This window comes from Myotis daubentonii, chromosome 17 (assembly GCF_963259705.1).
Source record: "Myotis daubentonii chromosome 17, mMyoDau2.1, whole genome shotgun sequence".
In the NCBI taxonomy this organism is placed as follows: Eukaryota; Metazoa; Chordata; class Mammalia; order Chiroptera; family Vespertilionidae; genus Myotis; species Myotis daubentonii.
The window spans coordinates 54,699,704-54,718,070 of record NC_081856.1 but is presented as its reverse complement, the minus strand read 5'-3'; the positions used below and the strand labels follow the sequence as shown (position 1 = coordinate 54,718,070).

General features: G+C 58.2%; 1 protein-coding gene across 5 annotated transcripts in view; it reads left to right on the top strand.

Annotated features, from left to right (window-relative positions):
* The window catches only part of ARHGAP39 (Rho GTPase activating protein 39), a 42,124-nt gene that overhangs the window by 22,212 nt on the left and 1,545 nt on the right, over window positions 1-18,367 (top strand). For 3 of the 5 annotated variants that reach the window (XM_059672599.1, XM_059672597.1, XM_059672598.1), the window contains 7 exons: window positions 2,456-3,827; window positions 4,926-5,487; window positions 12,633-12,725; window positions 15,717-15,790; window positions 16,925-17,124; window positions 17,645-17,736; window positions 18,184-18,353. In XM_059672599.1, the coding sequence (XP_059528582.1) occupies window positions 2,456-3,827; window positions 4,926-5,487; window positions 12,633-12,725; window positions 15,717-15,790; window positions 16,925-17,124; window positions 17,645-17,736; window positions 18,184-18,353 (2,563 nt within the window). The remainder of the gene's footprint in view (window positions 1-2,455; window positions 3,828-4,925; window positions 5,488-12,632; window positions 12,726-15,716; window positions 15,791-16,924; window positions 17,125-17,644; window positions 17,737-18,183; window positions 18,354-18,367) is intronic. The other 2 variants (XM_059672602.1, XM_059672600.1) reach the window with 1 other exon arrangement.

Genomic DNA, 18,367 nt, shown 5'->3' with positions numbered 1-18,367 from the left:
GGGCCGCCGGTGCGGGGCAGAGGCCTCCGAGCGGCACCAGGGTCCTGTGGCAGCTTTTGGTTCTAGGAGAACCTTGCCACGGCCCACCGTGGGGGTCATGGGGGCCACTGGCCAAGCAACGAAGCACCTGAGCATGTGGTCTTCCTGGGAGCTCCCGGCCGTGCACCACACACTTCCCAGGTGAAGGGGCACCTTGGCTTTAGTTGTAGGGAAGGGCGCTTGGGCCTCTCTTGGCCCTGGGCTTGACCTGGCAGGGTGTTGGAAGGTTCTGGAAATGACACTTGGGACCCAGGGGTGGCAGCAGCCATTATGCTGGGCGGGGCCATTCCTTGGCCAGGCTGCAGCAGGAGTCTCCTGCCCCAGCTGTGGGGGTCCAGGTGGGTGTGTGCCTGTGGGTGGCCTGGGTGCCCCAGCACAGACCAGGAGTGACCCCAGTGCTGGGGAGGAATTTGAAGACCTGAGGGGCCTGTGCTCCGGCAGTTTGAATGATTGAGCTCAGAAGTGGTAACCGGGTTTGTACTTCAACACCCAGGAGGGGATATGAGCCAACCCTGGGCCCAGCCATGTGGCTGTGTGACCACGGGCGTATGTCCAGCCTCCTTGTGCCTCTGTCCTCGTCCGTAACGCGGGTGTGGGAGGCTGGCTGGTGGGCCTCTGTGTTGTGGCAGTGCCGCCGTCACGCCGTAATGACCAAATGCCAAAAGGTGCAGGGGATCCAACCTTAAAAGGAATACGGGGCCCAGAGACTGAAGAAAGAGGTGGACAACTCCAGAACTAAAATGTATTAAGGAGCTGACAGGCAGCAGCTGAGTCCTGGGTCTCTGCACCCAAAGGGGATGTGGGTGTGATACCTGTGGCCTCCGGGGACACAGAGCTGTAGACCACATGTTAGGACATAAAACAAGTCTCTGCAAGTTCAGGAAGATGGAAATCCTATCAAGCATCTTCTCAGATCACAGTGGAATGAAATTAGTAATCAACTGCAGTAAAAATTCCCTAAAACATTCCAACATATGGAGGGTAAATAGCATGTTATTAAACAACTAGAGGCCCACCGTGTGAAATCGCGAGAGACCCAGACCCGGTGCCTCGGGGTCCCAGCGTCAAGTCCCCGCCCACCTGTGCACACCTCGGCTGCACACACAGCCCCGCCCGCCCACGTGTGCCTCGCCCACCTTGAAGACAGGTGTGGATGGCGGTAAGACTAGTTTCCCGCCCTCACCTTTCCTTCTCAGGAGCACTTACATTGACCTTCGTTGGAAGATGAGATCTGAACGGAGCAACACTTGTTCCCATGAAGAAATCATATGACATTCAGCAGGTGCCTTTTGGCATTTGGTCGTTATGGCGTGACGGCGGCACGGCCATGCGATTTTTATAATGGTGATGAATGGGTTACCAATGAGATCAAGAAAGAAATAAAAACCTTCCTGGAAACAAATGAAAATGAACACACAACCACCCAAAATATCTGGGACATAGCAAAAGCAGCCCTGAGAGGCCTACCTCAAAAACAAGAAAAAATAATACAGTGGGGCCTTGACTTAAGAGTTTAATTCGTTCCGTGACGGAGCTCGTAACTCAAATTACTCGTGTGTCAAATCACAAAGTGGACGAGTGAGACACGTGATGCGGGGCTGATGTTGTGGCGTTCACTGCGACGTTCGCTGCGCCAGCTAGTGGTGGGGTATCTGAAGCTGGCTCGTCACCCGAATTTTAGCTCGCGACTCAAAGCAAAAAATCGGCCGAGAGACAGCTCGTATCTCGAAAAACTCGTTAGTCGGGACACTCGTAAGTCAAGGCCCCACTGTACTAAACTGTTTAACCCTACAACTTAAGGAAAGAGAACAACAAGAAAAGTCCAGAGTAAGTAGAAGGAAGGAAATAATAAAGATTAGAGCAAAAATAAATGACATAGAGACTAAAAACCAGTACAAAAGACCAATGAAACCAATAGCTGGTTCTTTGAAAAGATAAACAAGATTGATGAACCATTAGCCATGCTCATCAGGAAACAAAAAGAAAACCCAAATAAATAAAATCAGAAGCAAAAGCAGTGATGTAACAGCTGACACCACAGAAACACGAAGGGTTGTGAGGAAACGCCATGAACGGCTGACTCCACAGGCCTCCGGGAGGGCTGCTCCACTCTGTTCAGACAGAGCTGTGTGTGGTGCTGGGCCGGGGCCAGAGCAGAGACACCCAGGGCCCTCGCGGGGAGTGTCAGGATGCCGTCCAATTGGGGACCTGGGGGAGCTCCCAGGACATCTACAGGGAGCCCCTCCTGTAAGGACCAGGCCCCCACCGGGGGAGGGGGCATGAGGAGGAGGAAGAGAAATGCCCAGGGTGGGTGGGTGGCGGTCCAGGCTGGCAGCAGGGCCAGACTTCCGCCTCCACCAGTAGCCTGTGCAGCCCAGTGCCGCCTCCAGGTAACCTGTGCCTGTCCCTCCCCCAGGACCTCCTCCCTCCGGTGGAACTCGGGCACCAAGGAGCGCATGCTCATCAAAGTTGCTGACCGGGAGCCCAGCTTCCTCTCCCCGCAGGGCAACGGGTATCCCCTGGACAGCCAGCCTGGGGGCCGCCCCCGCAGACCCTCAGGGGGGCAGCACTCACCCAGCCTGCAGACATTTGCCTCAGACGCAGACAGCTCAGTCTTCTTCCCAGAGCGGAGGCCATCGCCCTTCCTGAAGAGGTCCGAGCTGGGGAGCTGCTCCCCACTGCTGGCCCAGCCCCGCAAGCCAACCTGCGACTCACAGCCCTCCTCCCCGCGCTATGCCTACGAGCCCCCCCTCTACGAGGAGCCCCCCATCGAATTCCAGGCCCCCCTCTACGATGAGCCCCCCATGGACGTGCAGTATGAGGCCGGCGGTGCCTGCCAGGGGGGCTCCCCCCAGCGCTCTCCGGGCCGGAAGCCCGTGCCCTTCCCCCCGTCGCCCAAGCCTGCCTCTGCCTCCCCATTCCAGCAGCTGGTGCTCACCCGGCAGAGGTGCCCAGAGCGCTTCCTGAGCCTGGAGTACAGCCCTGCAGGGAAGGAGTATGTGCGGCAGCTGGTGTACGTGGAGCAGGCCGGCTCAGGCCCCAGGCTGCGGGCAGGCCCGCGGCACAAGTACACGCCCAACCCCGGTGGGGGGTCCCTCTCGCTACAGCCCAGCCCCTGCCTGCTGCGGGACCAGCGCCTGGGGGTCACGTCCGGGGACTACAGCAGCATGGAGGGCCCTGAGCTGCGGCACGCCCCTCCACCCTCGCCGCTCCCCCAGGCCCAGGATGATGCCATGTCCTGGTCCAGCCAGCAGGACACCATGTCCTCCACAGGCTACTCCCCAGGCACACGCAAGAGAAAGAGCAGGAACCCCTCTCTGTGCCATGCCCCCAGTGCCTCGTCCACCGATAGCCCTGGGGACCTTGACCTGCTCCCACAGTCCCTGGCTGAGGAGCGGCCCAAGTGTGGGCCCAGCCTGGCCCCAAAGCACATGGAGGCCAAGACAGGCGAGGCAGACGGGGCACGGGGTGGGGCCGAACCCTTCCTGGCACAGGCAAGGCTGGCCTGGGAGGCCCAGCAGGCCCACTTCCACATGAAGCAGAGGGGAAGCTGGGACTCCCAGCAGGACGGCTCCGGCTACGAGAGCGATGGGGCCGTGCCACTCCCCATGCCCGGGCCTGTGGTGCGCGCCTTCAGCGAGGATGAGGCCTTGGCCCAGCAGGAGAGCAGCAGGCACTGGCAGAGGGGCGCCTTGGAGAGGCTCGCCTTCCCCCAGATCCTGCTCGAGAAAAGCGTCTCTGTGCAGACCAACCTGGCTTCGCCCGAACCCTACCTCCACCCCTCACAGGTATGAACGGCTGGCAGGCAGGGGTGGGTCGCTCACTGTTGCCGGCAGCCAGGTGGACCGGTAGCAGGTACCTCCAAGGGCTCGCCCAGGGCAGGCCTCCCTCACCTCCATTCCTGGTGAGGCCCACCTGGGTGCTGGCAGGTCACCTGGGGCCAGAGGCCGTGCCCTGATTCCAGGCCGTGGATGCAGAGGAGATGGACAGGCATGCCAACCCTCTGAGCCTGAGCCTCTTTCTCCCACCTGTGAACGGCTGTCAGGCGAGGGGCAGTGCAGGTGGGGTGTCGGGCACTCCTCGGGTGACTCAGAGCCCTTCCAGCACAGGCCCCCACACCAGGGAGCCTGACAGCAACCCTGGGGCCGATGCGCTCAGCCAGGCCAGCCGCCCCAGGACCTCAGGCTCCGAGTGTGGCTGTGGCTGAAGCAGAGGCCCAGCCAGACGTGTCCTCCTGGGGCAGCACCAGGCAGAGGCTACGGCCAGGCCCCGGGAGCCTGCCTGCACCTCCTGTCCAGGCTGCGGGGAGGGAATGTGGTGTCGGCTGATGTTCCGGTCCTCACCTCCTGACCTGCTGTATGCAGCCGTGGCAGAGGGTCTGCACTGGCATCTGCTCACAAGGCCTCCCAGTGTCAGGCTCCTCAGTCCATTCCCAGCCCTGCCAGGGAACCGTTCCCTGTGACCTTGGGCCGTCAGCACCCCCATGGCAGGGCCACCTTCGTGACCCTCCAGGCTAGACAGCTCAGAGCACAGGAGGACGATGGACAATAAGACAGACAGGAAGAGGCTTCCTCCTGCCCCCAGACCTGTGCTGGCCCCCCAACCCTAGGTCTCAGGACCAGGGAGGGGCCTTCTGGGTCCCTGCGCAGCCTTGCACAGGGAGGACGCTCGCACATCTTTGTGAGGCTGTGGAACTCGAGGAGGCCAAAGCTGGAGGCATAGCCTGGCACCACCGTGGAACGCCCTGCAAATGTTGCTGCCCTGCCTCCCCTCCAGCAGATCATTGAAAGCCCCTCCTAGACCCTTGGGACCTGGGAGGGGGCATGCCTGTCACCTGACTGGGTTACATAGGGCCCACCCCCTCATGGCCCCTCTCTCCTTCCCAGTCCGAGGACCTAGGCTCCTGTGCCCAGTTTGAGAGCGGCCGACAGCCCCGCAGTGTGATGCCCAGTGCCAGCTGCGTGTTCCCCACATTCACTCTGCGCAAGCCGTCCTCAGAGACCGACATCGAGAACTGGGCCTCCAAACACTTCAACAAGCACACGCAGGGCCTCTTCCGGCGGAAAGTGTCCATCGCCAACATGCTGGCCTGGAGCAGCGAGTCCATCAAGAAGCCCATGATCGTGACCAGCGACCGCCACGTGAAGAAGGAGGCGTGCGAGGTCTTCAAGCTGATCCAGATGTACATGGGTGACCGGCGCGCCAAGGCAGACCCACTGCACGTGGCCCTGGAGATTGCCACCAAGGGCTGGAGCGTGCAGGGCCTGCGGGATGAGCTGTACATCCAGCTCTGCCGGCAGACCACGGAGAACTTCCGCCTGGAGAGCCTGGCCCGAGGCTGGGAGCTCATGGCCATCTGCCTGGCCTTTTTCCCACCCACACCCAAGTTCCACTCCTACTTAGAGGGCTACATCTACCGGCACATGGACCCTGTCAACGACACCAAAGGTAAGGCCCAGGCTTGGCCCTTGGCACCCCAGGCTCTGCCGCCAGCCAGGGAAGGGCCGAGCTGAGAGCTTCCAGGCCTGCACTGGGCAGTGCCCAGAGGCAGCAGGCATGTGGGGCGGGCACAGGCGCTCCAAGCAAATACCTCGTTTGTGCACTTGCATCCTCGGGGAGTCCCTCCTCGGCACTGAGGCCTGGAGAATAACCACAGGGCCCCTGGCCACAGGCCGACAGGTTGAGGGCCAGGACAAGAACTCACGGTATCCATAGCTCAGCCAGCTAGTGTCCACTCTGCTCGGAGGCCACTGTGGCCGGTGGCCCTGCTTGACGAGGTCAGGAAGGCCACAGGCAGCCCGTGTGCACTTGCTGCAGTCACCTTCAGCCGTCCTTTGGTCAGGGCGGTGACTACCCTGGCCAGGCTCAGGCTGTCTGCTCTGAGGAAAACTGGGTCCTGGAGGAGGGTTCCTGGAAGCAGGGAGGAGCACGGTGACTGTAGCGTGTATTGGCCCAGCCCTGGGTCTGGCAAGACACCAGCAGACCATTAGGGTGCTACAGACTGAGCTGGTCCTGAGCCACCCCAAGGGGTCAGGGGTTGGGACCAGCATAGGTAGCCACCTGCTGACACCTGCCGGGGTCAGGTGCAGGGCCAGCTTCCACGCTGGGCTCCTGAAGTCCATGTGTCGGGTTCACCTGGACCCAGGCCTGGCCTCCTTAAGGGAGGGTTTGGGGCTATGGTGCTGCCAGCCAAGCGGCTGGACTGACTCCTGGGCCAGGCAGAGTGAGCACGGGGACAGGGCCATGAACTGCATCTGGACACACATGTGCACAGTCCCATGCTGACACGCTCTACAGTCAGACATGCCTCAGCCTGCTCTGCAGGATGACGGTGCACCAGCCTCGGTGTGGGGCCAGGCACATATGCACGTGATGGGGCTGCGGGGCGGAACAGTGCTGCTCCCAGGGTCGGGGATCGAGCATAGGCACCATCCAGCACCTCTGTTGCTTGGGAGCAGATCTTGGGAGCCAGGAGATTTTCGCACAGGCAAGCAGTTTTTGAAGCAGAATCCTGAACACAGCAGGCAGAGTTCCCCAGGCGGCTCCTGCATGTGCAGCCAAGCAGGCTGGTAGGCAGCCTGGCTCTGCTCAGTCTTCCTGGGCCTCTCCAGGAGCAGGGGGTCCTGTGGGCTCCAGGTTCAGATCAGTGTCTTCCAAAGGCCTTACAATGTCACTCCTCTGAGTTGAAAGCTTGGAAGAGTGTCCACTGCTCAGCATACAGCCTGCAGGCCCCCAGGGAGTGCTTGCTGAGGTGAAAGGTAAGTGAGCAGTGTGCAAAGGTCGGGACCTTCCTTCCTGCACTTCCTTTGGCACAGAAGTTTGTGCACTTGCGTCCTAGTGTTTGTGCTGTGAGGGCCTGGCTGGCGTGTGAGAGGGAATCGGATTGGCCTACGCAGCCATGGCTGAGTGAGGCCAGGATGGTCTCAGAACACCATGTGGCCTGGGCCCACACAGGAAGACTGGGTATCAGTGGGCACACTGGCAGAGACCTGCGTCTGGTCTGCGGGATCTGGTCTCACTTCTGTGTCACGGTGCTGCCCCCTGACCTTGAGACCTACTCCTAGTGTCTGGCACAGGCCCAGCTCAGCAATGAGCCCAGTGGAGAGGCTTTGTGCTCCCTCCCATTGGCCCCTTCAAGAAAGTGGGTGCTGGCTGGTCAGTAAGGCAGGCCCATCAGCCCAGGAGGGTGCAGCCTCTGCTCAGAAAAAGGGAATTGCAGCCTGTCTCAGGAGCTGGCCAGGGCAGAGCGGAGCCTGCTCCCATGCAGGGCACCTCATCCTGGACATACTGCTTGCTGAGACCTAGAAGCCTTTGGTTCATCTGCTAGCATGTAGGTGACGTCTACTGTGTGGTCACCACCCTTGGGAACCAAGGCAGAACACGCTGAACCCTGGTTCACATGTTCCCCACCCCCAGACTAGCCTCATCTCAGACATGGTCACACCTTTATGCCAGCCACCATCAGGAAACTAAAGAATGTGCTACTGAAAAACCCATGGGTCAAATAACAATCAAAAGGAAAATTAGAAAGTATTTTGAACGGAAAGAAAAAGAAAGTAAGACATTCTGAATATGTAGGATGCAACCAATGCAGTTCTTTGAGGGAAATTTATAGTACCTACTAGTAAATACCAGCATATTGATCACAGTAAAAAAAAAAAAAAAAAAAAAAATGATACCCACTAAGAAAATAAACAGGAGGAAAGTAAACAGAAGGAAATAATGAAGATCAAAGTAGAAGTCAGTAAAAGAGAAAATTCTATATAATAAAAGGCTAATATGCAAATTGACCGAACAGCAGAACTACCGGTCACTATGACTCGCACTGACTACCAGGAGGCAGATGCTCAAAGCAGGAGCTGCCCCCTGGTGGTCAGTGTGCTCAGCCAGAAGCCGGGCTCACGGCTGGCGAGCCCAGCGGTGGTGGTGGGAGCCTCTCCCGTCTCCGCGGCAGTGCTAAGGATGTCTGACTGCCGGCTTAGGCCCCTGCCCTTAGCGGGCCTAAGCTGACAGTTGGAAATCCCCCGAGGGCTCCCGGACTGCGAGAGGGTGCAGACTGGGCTGAGGGACCCCCTTCCCCCACCCCCTCAGTGCACTAATTTTGTGCACCGGGCCTCTAGTGTAAAAATAATACAGGAAATCAGTGAAACAAAATGCTGATTATTTGAGAAGATCAATAAAATTGATAAGCCTCTAGCCAGACTGATCAGGAAAAAAATAGAGAAGACATAAATTACCAACATGAAGAATGGGAAATGATATCACAGAGTCAACAGGTGTTCATAATAAGGAAACATTATGAACAACTTTATGCCAATAAACTTGACCATTTAGAGGAAATGGACAAGTTCCTTTGACACAAACTACCAAAGATCACTCAGTAAGAAATAGATAACCAAACTGCAACTTGCTGCAGGAAGGAAAATAGAGGGGGAATAAGGGGAGGAATAAATAACTAAAAAAGTCGTGTCTATTACAGAAAAATCTTTGTTTCTATGCTGTATTTTTTTAACATATTTTTATTGATTTCAGAGAGGAAGGGAGAGGGGGAGAGAGAGAGAAAAGCCAGTGATGATAGAGAATCGATAATCGGCTGCCTCCTGCGTGCCCCACACTGGGGAGCTAGCCTGCAACTTGGGCATGTGCCCTAATAGGGAATCAAACCATGACCTCAACCACTGAGCCACGCCAGCTAGGCAGTTTCTATGGTTTTAATACTCTAGTCTATTAAAGGACTTTAATTGGCGCTTGAAAAATGTTCCACAAAAAATTCAAGGCCCAAATGGCTTCACTGGTGTAGTCTACCAAACATTTTACTGTTTGTATAGCAATTCTTTGCAAACTCATCTAGAAAATTGAAGTGGGAGTAATATTTCCCAACTCATTCTACACCAAAAGTAGGAAAGGACATTACAAGAAAGAAAAGCGCAGACTGTATTGCTCATGAACCCAGAGCAAATCATTTTAACAATAGTTTAGCAAATGGAATCCAACAATATATAAAAAGAATATGCATCTTGAATCAAAAGTTGGTTTAACACTCAAAAATCATTGTAATTTTTCACTTAACAGAGAGAAAAAGGGAAACCACATGATCATGTCAATAAATGTAGAAAAAGCATTTGACAAAATCCAACATTGTATTTCTGGCAAAAACGAAATAAACTAGGAATATAAGGGAACCTCTTTAACCTGATGAAAGGCATCTGTCAGGGAATGGGCAGCAGGGTTCCAGCAGAAACGTGCAAAGCCCCGTTCACAGCGGGAGTGACCCAGCGCCCATCAGCAGGTGGATGGGTAAGCAGTGCGCCCTGTCCATACTCTGCAATAGTTTTCAGCCATAAAAGGGAAGTTCTCTTTTTTTCGTATAATTTTTATTTTTTTAAGCCTTGTTGAAACAAGGACACCAAAAATTTTGGTTGCCTCCAAAAAAAAAAAAATTAGGAGAGAGAGAAATTTTTTAAAAATTTTTATGAGTTTACTGGAGCCAAACTGATGACATAGGCAGGGAAGCAAGACCTCAAATGCTCCAGAGAATGACAGTTCTGCAGCTTCTTTTATGCACTTGAGATTAAAGAGGGGAGTGAGGAAGATCCCCTGGAGGTGGGAGAAAGCAAGGCGAGGAACGTATTACAGTCAAGTTAACAAGAATATATGCTCTCTTGAGGGTTAATGCCCCCTTAGAGAGGTATGACTTCTGGTACAGTGGGGCCTTGACTTACGAGTTTAATTCGTTCCGTGACGGAGCTCGTAAATCAACTTACTCGTATGTCAAATCAATTGTGAACGAGTGAGACGCGTGATGCTGGGCTGATGTTGTGGCCTTCACTGTGACGTTCGCTGCGCCAGCTAGCGGTGGGGTATCTGAAGCTGGCTCGTCACCCGAATTTTAGCTCGCAACTCAAAGCAAAAAATCGGCCGAGAGACGGCTCATATCTCGGAAAACTCATTAGTCGGGACACTCGTAAGTCAAGGCCCCACTATATTTCAAAGGTAGGAAGTTCTGATGTGAACTATAACATGGATGAATCTTTAAAAATTATACTAAGCCCTACTCGGTTTGGCTCAGTGGATAGAGCATCGGCCTGTGGACTGAAGAGTCCCGGGTTCGATTCTGGTCAAGGGCACATGCCCAGGTTGTGGGCTCTATCCCCAATGCGGGGCGTGCAAGAGGTAGCCAGTCAATGATTCTCTCTCATCATTGATGTTTCTATCTCCCTCTCCCTTCCTCTCTGAATTCAATAAAAATATTTTTTAAACATCCTAATATATAAAAACCCAGGGTCTGTAACATCCAAAACGACCAAAGGCTCGACTGACTGGAAGTCAGTCCTGCAGCCACGGCAACCCAGCACTGACTGCCGCCGCTGTGGGCTAGGCGACCCAGCACTGACTGCCAAGGATCAGGCCCGGAGACAGGCCTGGAGAGAGAAGCTGGGTCTGATCTGTAGCCTCCGTGGCAGCTGTTGATCAGCCCCGCCTCTCTGATCAGGCCCAGAGACGCTGACTGGCATAGAAACTGATCAATCAGAACAAAATCTGGGTGAACTGTGAGGATCAATGGGTGCCTAGGAGGCGGAGCTTTTGACGCTGACTGGCATAGAAACCAACCAATCATAACCTAATCTGGGTGAACTGCGAAAGCAGAACTTAAGGTGGGGGCTGAGGAGCGGTTTTAAGGGCAACAGCTGTTTGGTGTAAGGTGTAAGAAAGTGATTCAATTTTTTAATGACCGCTTCAGCAGTAGAGTGCATATGGCTGGCTATCAGTCCAGATACAGGGATTCTGTGTTTTTGTCTGCCAAGAGCATCTCCTCCTGCTGAAAAGGGCTCCCCCCTGCCCCATTTAAGCAATCCCAGCCTCTATAATCTGTACCAATAAAAGGGTAATATGCTAATTAGACCAGGTCGACCGGACATCCGACTTCCTTCCAGACAAAGCCATGGTGGTGGGGGCCAAGGCAGAGGCAGTTAGGGCTGATCAGGCCGGCAGGGGAGTGCAGTTGGGGGCGAGATCAGGCCTGCAGGGGAGTGCAGTTGGGGGCGAGATCAGGCCTGCAGGGGAGAGCAGTTGGGGGCGATCAAGCCGGCAGGGGAGAGCAGTTGGGGGTGAGATCAGGCCGGCAGGGGAGTGCACTTGGGGGCGAGATCAGGCCTGCAGGGGAGAGCAGTTGGGGGCGATCAAGCCGGCAGGGGAGAGCAGTTGGGGGTGAGATCAGGCCGGCAGGGGAGTGCAGTTGGGGGCAAGATCAGGCCTGCAGGGGAGTGCAGTTGGGGGCTAGATCAGGCCTGCAGGGGAGTGCAGTTGGGGGAGAGATCAGGCCTGCAGGGGAGTGAAGTTGGGGGTGATCAGGCCTGCAGGGGAGTGCAGTTGGGGGTGATCAGGCCTGCAGGGGAGTGCAGTTGGGAGTGATCAGGCAGGCAGGAAGAGAGGTTAGGGGCAATCAGGCAGGCAGGCAGGTGAGTGGTTAGGAGCGAGCCGTCCCAGATTGCGGGAGGTGCAGGCTGGGCTGAGGGAACTCGCCCTGCACGAAATGCATGCACCGGGCCACTAGTAAGTCAGTAAAAGATAAACCAGTTACAGACAAGCAAGGAGAGAAGACGAGGGTCCATGTGGAGGTGGGTCAGAGCTGGAGGCATCAGTGTGGAAGGCAGACGGCCAGCACACACATCTTCCCTGCAGGGCCAGCTGAGAACACCCAGAAGCCGTGGCATCCTCAATAGCATGACACCCAGATCTTGGTTTCTAATACCATTTTTTGTTAAAAGGCATCAGAGCTCCTTGGAGAAACAGCTGGCTCTAGGGCTGGTCTCGGAATGCACACATTGCCAAAGCGAGGGTGTGCTGGGGGCGAGGTGTGAGGGGCGTGTCACAGGACACAGGGACCACCCACAGAGCTTCCATTCCCACAGCTGCAGCAACTGAGCAACAAAATGAAGTCGCATCAGATTATAACCCAAAGTGTAAAATCAACATCTGTATTTCCATCTCGATACAAAAACAATTAGATAGATGCCCCCTGTGCAGGGTGTAGATGGCCCAGCCTTCCTGTGGCCCAGGCATGACTTCCTTCTAGGGAGCACAGGCAGACAACGATGGGGAGCCCTTTGTGCAGAAGGGAGGGGTGCCCGGAGAGCCTGAGCAGGCCCAGAGTGCAGCCATTTCAGAAGGCAGTGCGCCCCTGCCTTTCTGTGCCAGGTGGTTATAAACTGACTGTCCCCTCCCCATACCTTTCTACCCTTCCCCATGGCGCCCAGAGGGCCCCTGGCAGCTGCCCAGCCACCGGCCCAGATAGCTCAAGAGACACCACACATCTGTCTGGGGGCACACCCTGTCCCCAGAGTGTGAGCAAGAAGCGGCCGCTTGCAGGATACTCGTCTCACCAGCACTCCTGGGCTGGGGTGCCCACATCCCCACGGCGCATTGGCTGACGGCCCTGTCGCCCCTGCGGAATCCAGCTGGGGCAACAGCTTCCCCACTGACTGGGCAGCCCCGCCAGCCTCGGGACCACCTGCAGCCACAAGGGGACCAAGTGGGCATCGCTCCGTCCGGCCTCTGTGTTCGTGGTCCTCATGGCTCTGTTTGCTCCCCAGTGACACAGCACATGAAGCAGCTCCTGGACAGGAACTCTAAGAAGAAGTCCAAGTTGAGAAAGAAACCCAAGCCCTATGTTGAGGAGCCAGATGGTAGGGCCTCTCTCTGCAGCCCCCGCGCTGCTCTGCACAGCTCTGCTCTGGCCTCGGCCACCTGGCCTCTCTAACCGCTTCTGGGCTGGGGTTGGGCACTAACCTCAGCCTCCAGCCTCCTGAGCTGGAGGCCCTGGTCATCGATGGGCTCCTGGGAGAAAACGCACGTGCCTCCAGGTCAGGCCTCCTTGGAGCCCGGCTCAGAGCCACACCCTGCCCAAGCTCTAGGGAAGCCATTCCCCTGAGGCTGCCCTCCCTGCTGGGCAACTGAGCACTTGCTGTCAGACCCACCTCCCCCTTCTTCACTCTGCTTACCTGCTCCTCCTCCCCTGAGACTGCTCCACTGGGCCCTTCCTCGGGGCAGCAAAGGGGCAGCTGGGACCCAGGATTTCTGGCTGCCCTTGGTCCCCCTGGCACAGGAGTTGAAGGAGCTTTGAGCTCCTGCCTGGACCCACTTCTTTTTTAAAAATATATTTTATTGATTTTTTACAGAGAGGAAGGGAGAGGGTCAGAGAGTTAGAAACATCGATGAGAGAGAAACATCGATCAGCCGCCTCCTGCGCACCTCCTACTGGGGATGTGCCCGCAACCCAGGTACATGCACTTGACCGGAATCGAACCTGGGGCCTTTCAGTCCGCAGGCCGACCCTCTATCCACTGAGCCAAACCGGTTTCGGCTAGGCCCACTTCCTGAGAGTCAGCTGCAGCAGCAGGTGGGGGTGGGGGGTGCAGTGATCCTATCCCTGGGACCTGCAGCCTGGGCTGCTGTGGGTAGGAGGCGTGTCTGCCTGGCGCAGCAGCGGGGACTGGGAGAGCTGCTTTTATTGTCCCTCTGTGGGCCTGTCTCCCTACCTGTAACACAGGATGGGTGTGTCCTGGTGAGTCCTGGCGAGGCCAGGTGGGCAGTGGGCTTGGAGCAGAACACCCACAACACTGCCAAGGTTTCCCTGGGCTGCCATGGGCACTGCTGACCCCCGGCACTCAGTGGACACCCCACGTCCTGGCCCAGGAGGCTGTGCCCACTGCAGCACATGGTGCAGAGGGGTCTGTGCACTCGTGGCCTCAGTCTATGGTCCACCCTGTGATACCAGCCTCTGAGGTCAGCCCTTCAGCCCCTGGGAGACAGGTGTCCCCGTCCCATCCTGCCAAGGAGGGGCCTCGGGCCACAAAGGCTGCGTCTGGCCAGTCACCAGCTGAGAGGTGGCGGCCTCTGGGTCCTTAGGTCACAGCCTGTAGGAGAGGCTGGGTCAGGCCCCAGGAAGCCTTGGGACAAGGTCAGGGAGGGCTCCCACAGTGCCCGAGACCAGGGGCAGGAAGCACTCCCCTGCGGGAGAGGTAGGCCTGCCCCAGTGAGGGCCAGCAGGTCCTTGCTGCAAAGTGCTCCCTGGGCTCCGTCCATTCCAAACCGGAGCTCACCCGGCAGGGCCACGTCAGCCTGCGGCACGAGGATCTGTGCCGTGTCCACAGCCGCTGTCAGAGGCGGCACCTGGGGCTCTCTGCCAGGGTCAGTGTTCCCCAGGGCCTGAGATTCTCTAGGTGCAAACAGCTGAGAAATGTTTGGGGTTGTTTTTTTTGTTTGGTTGGTTTACGTTAAAAAAGAATCCCCTTGTCAGTTTTAATGACAAAACTCTTATGAAAATTAGAAATGAAAAGATGTTTATGACATAAACATGTTGAGTGTTTTTAAAAATATTTTTATTAATTTTTAGAGAGGAAGGGAGAGGGAGAGAGAGAGCATGGATGCAGGCGCGAAACATTGATCAGCTGCCTCCTGCACGCCCCCTGCCCACGATGGAGCCACAGCCAGGCATGTGATCTGGCTGGGACGGGACAACAGCCTTTCCAGCAGGGACACCGCCCAGCCACTGCCAGGGCTGTTAGTGTTTTTCACCCTGGAGTCCGCGGACCCCGTGTCCGCACGAAACTGATTTATTTAAGAGACTCAGATGTTTCGATTTGAGACTTGGGTCTAGAGGCCTCCCCTGGGCAAGCAGGTGGGCCCAGCAGGGTACAGTCTAGCCCACCTGTCTGTCTGTCCCTTGGTCTGCAGCCGTCAGGTGGCTTCTCTGGGTTTGGCCTCACTGTGTTCTCTGTCCACTGCTGTCCCCTTCTCTTCCCTCTCTGGGCTCCATATGTTCCAGACCCACCTAAGCAAGGTCTCCTTCTCTCCTTCCTCCCTCCTCATCTCCGTGTCTGGAGAGCCCTGGCCAAGTCCCTGAGGTCCTTGCCATTAGAATGCTGCCCCCCCCCCCCCAGCCAGTGAGAAGGGGGGCAGCCGCAGACTCTGAAGGCAATGTTTCCCGGGCAGAGTCTTTCCAGGGCACTGTCCTCCCAGCGACACCCAGGCTCAGACACAGGGCCTCCCCTCCACACTTGTCCCCTTTGCACCATGGGCCAGGCCTGGGCCTCCCTCTCCTGACCCCCACCCAGGCAGCCCTCAGCCCCGCAGGGATGGGTCCTGGGGCCAAAGCCCTCTCCCAGGCTCCCCATGAGGAGAAGGGCTGCAGGAGAGCAGGGCCCCGTGTCCAGCCAGCCCGACCTCCCCTAGTGCTGGCCCAGCGCAGCATGTCCTGAGGACCCCGAGGTGCTGCAGGGAGATGGCTCTGCAGGGCCAGTGGGGGAGGGAGCCTGAGGTTTGGAGGCCCTGGAACCCAGGCCTTGCCCTGTCCTTTCTGTGACTCCTCCTGGGGAACAGACCTCCAACCCAAACTGCCCTTCCTGGACGGATGGGAGGAGGGTGGGCCAGCAGAGGGGTTCCTCCTCTAGCCTGGCTCTTCTGGAGGTGAGAGGAGTGCCCCTTCTGTGGATTCTGCTCCAGAGGACAGCCCAGGAGAATGAGGACCCACTGCCCTGGCTGGGGTGGGCAGGAGCCCGCTGGCCGCCCGGGACGCTGGCCGAGGCTGCCTCTCCTCACCCCTCTCTGCTGCTTCCTCTCTCAGCCCCTGCGCCACACACCTCCACGCCAACCGACCAGTGCCCATTCTTTTCCAGGCGTGGCGATAAGCACGTATGCCAAGTACTGCTACCACAAGCTGCAGAAGGCAGCCCTGACAGGGGCCAAGAAGGTACACGTGTCTCCTGGGACAGCCCGACGGGGTGGGGAGGCGGGACTCCCGGGCAGCCTACACATGGGGGCGATACCAGCCAGGGTGTTGGAAGGTGCCGGAGAGAGTCCACTGGGATGGGCAGCCAGGAGTGCACCCCCGGGTCCGGAACCGATGCAGACGAAGGGGCGTGTGGCTGGGCCGGGGCCTCAGGCCACCAGTCTTTGTGAGGGTGGCAGCAACCCTAGCTGCCCCAGGCCTGCCATCTTCTGGCTGGTGTGGCTGGTCAGAGGGCAGGCGGAGGGGCCACCCCTCCCCAAGGAGACCTCCCCCGGCAGGTGGGCTCAGTCCCCCGGCAAGTGGGCTCAGGGGACTGTCCTGCTCCTTTGCTCACACCGGGCCACCCGCCAGCCATGGAGGTCTGAGAGCCCAGACTCATCACAGGCTCCTGCCAAAGTGGGGCCTCACCCCACAGAAAGGTGAGCCCGTCCCACGTGGGCAGACGGGCAGGTGGTTCCAGCAGCACCCTCCCCCACTGCTTCCCTGACATCTGCCTCGCGGGGACCTCCCACCACCTGGAGGAGCTTGGCAGCCACAGCCGTCTACCCTCTGGCTCCTGTAGAGGCAGGAGGCCTCGTTACACCACCAGCTGGGCCTTGTTCCTGGACTGTTGGCACCTGCAGCCGTCTTCCCCTTCCATCCACCCTGGGCGGAGTGGGGAGGACTATCTCACCCCTCCCCCTCCTCCCTTTCCACCCAGGAGCCCCTCAGGCCCTCTTACACCTGACCTCCCACTCTGTTGAGGGCAACTGCCCCCCACTATCCTGGAGCCTGGTCTCCCCTTCCACTTCCTCTCCCCTTTGAATGCATTGCTCCAGCCCTGCCAGAGACGTCAGAAGCCACCACTGCACCCACCTCGGCCACTCTGTGATCAACTGTGGCCCCCATCTGCGAGCCTGGCCCCTCTGACCCAGGCAGCCCAGCAGGAGGTGCTGGTGACTGGCCAGGGAGTCGGTGTGTCCCCAGCTCTGGCTGGGCAGAGACCTGGAGTTCAAGGGGATTCTTAGACAGAGAGGAGGGGGCGGCCAAGCCAGGGTAGTCCTGGGGGTGGGGCTGGGAGCTAGGCCTGGTGGGACAGAGCGGCTGCCTTTGCAGGGACTGAAGAAACCCAACGTGGAGGAGATCCGGCATGCCAAGAACGCGGTGTTCAGCCCATCCATGTTCGGCAGTGCCCTGCCGGAGATCATGAGCATGCAGAAGGAGCGCTACCCAGAGCGGCAGCTGCCCTGGGTGCAGACCCGGCTGTCTGAGGAGGTGCTGGCGCTCAACGGTGACCAGACAGAAGGCATCTTCAGGTGCCCAAGGCCTGGGCCCGGGGGTGGGCGTGGGGGGGGCTCCACTGTGTGTCTGGGACTGCAAAGCAGCCAGTGAGGCCAGTGTTCGTTCAGGTGGGGAAAGGCACCCTGGGAGACAGGGCCGGCCATCCTCAGGAGGCAGAGCCAGGCGGGAGGGCTGGCTGGGTCAGTGCCCCTGCAGAAATGGCCACGAGGGCTCAGCGAACGCTCGGACTTGAGCCATGAGCTGGCTGAGATGGGAGCCAAGAGTGGCAGCAACCCAGCCGGCAGTCCTCACCGTGACAGGACAACTCCCTGCCCATGGCAGTGGGACTTGTCTCGTCACCTGCTGTCACGACTCACCTGCCCAGGCCCCAGAAAGGCAGCTGGGTAAACTGATGGTGGGTTTGGGCCTCAGTGTCCCTAAAGAGGAATACATATGTATGGGAGTGGGAAGGAGTCCCATGGGGGTGGGGGGACGGGCTGAGCAACCCTGCTGGGAAGCCAGGCTCCTCGTCCCTGACACCCTCCTCCTGCTCAGAGTCCCCGGGGACATTGACGAAGTGAACGCCCTGAAGCTACAGGTGGACCAGTGGAAGGTGCCTACAGGCCTGGAGGACCCCCACGTCCCTGGTGAGCCCCAGGCCCCTGGGCAGCAGGAGCAGGCCCAATCCAGGTGATGTCGCGGCTCCCAGTTCATTTCCAGCAAGGGCCGCCTCCTGTCCACTGGACAGCCACCCTGGGTCCTCCCTCCAGCCTTGCCTGCTCAAAGCAGCTGCATAGCCCCCCCCCCCCCCCCCAGAGAAGTCATATTTTGGGCCTGCATAACCCCCCGCCTCCAGGATCCGTCCTGGCTCTCGGGTTCATGACCTCATAGGCCTGGGTCATCGCAGCCCACCTCCGCCAGGTGGACCCTCTCGTCTGGTCTGCCAGTCGGCCCTCAGGCTGCCTGCTGCCTGCCCCCTCCCCCCCAAGGCCCCTTTCACGCTCTTGTTGCGGAGTCTGTTAGGTGCTCCATACTGCTGTCTGCCTAGGGGTGCCAGCCCTTGGGCCTGGCTGAGCTACTCACTGTGTCTGCAGCGTCTCTGCTGAAGCTGTGGTACCGGGAGCTGGAGGAGCCCCTGATCCCGCACGAGTTCTACGAGCAGTGCATCGCGCAGTACGAGAGCCCAGAGGCTGCCGTCGCTGTGGTGCACTCGCTGCCCCGCATCAACCGCCTGGTGCTGTGCTACCTCATCCGCTTCCTCCAGGTGTGTGGGGGCCC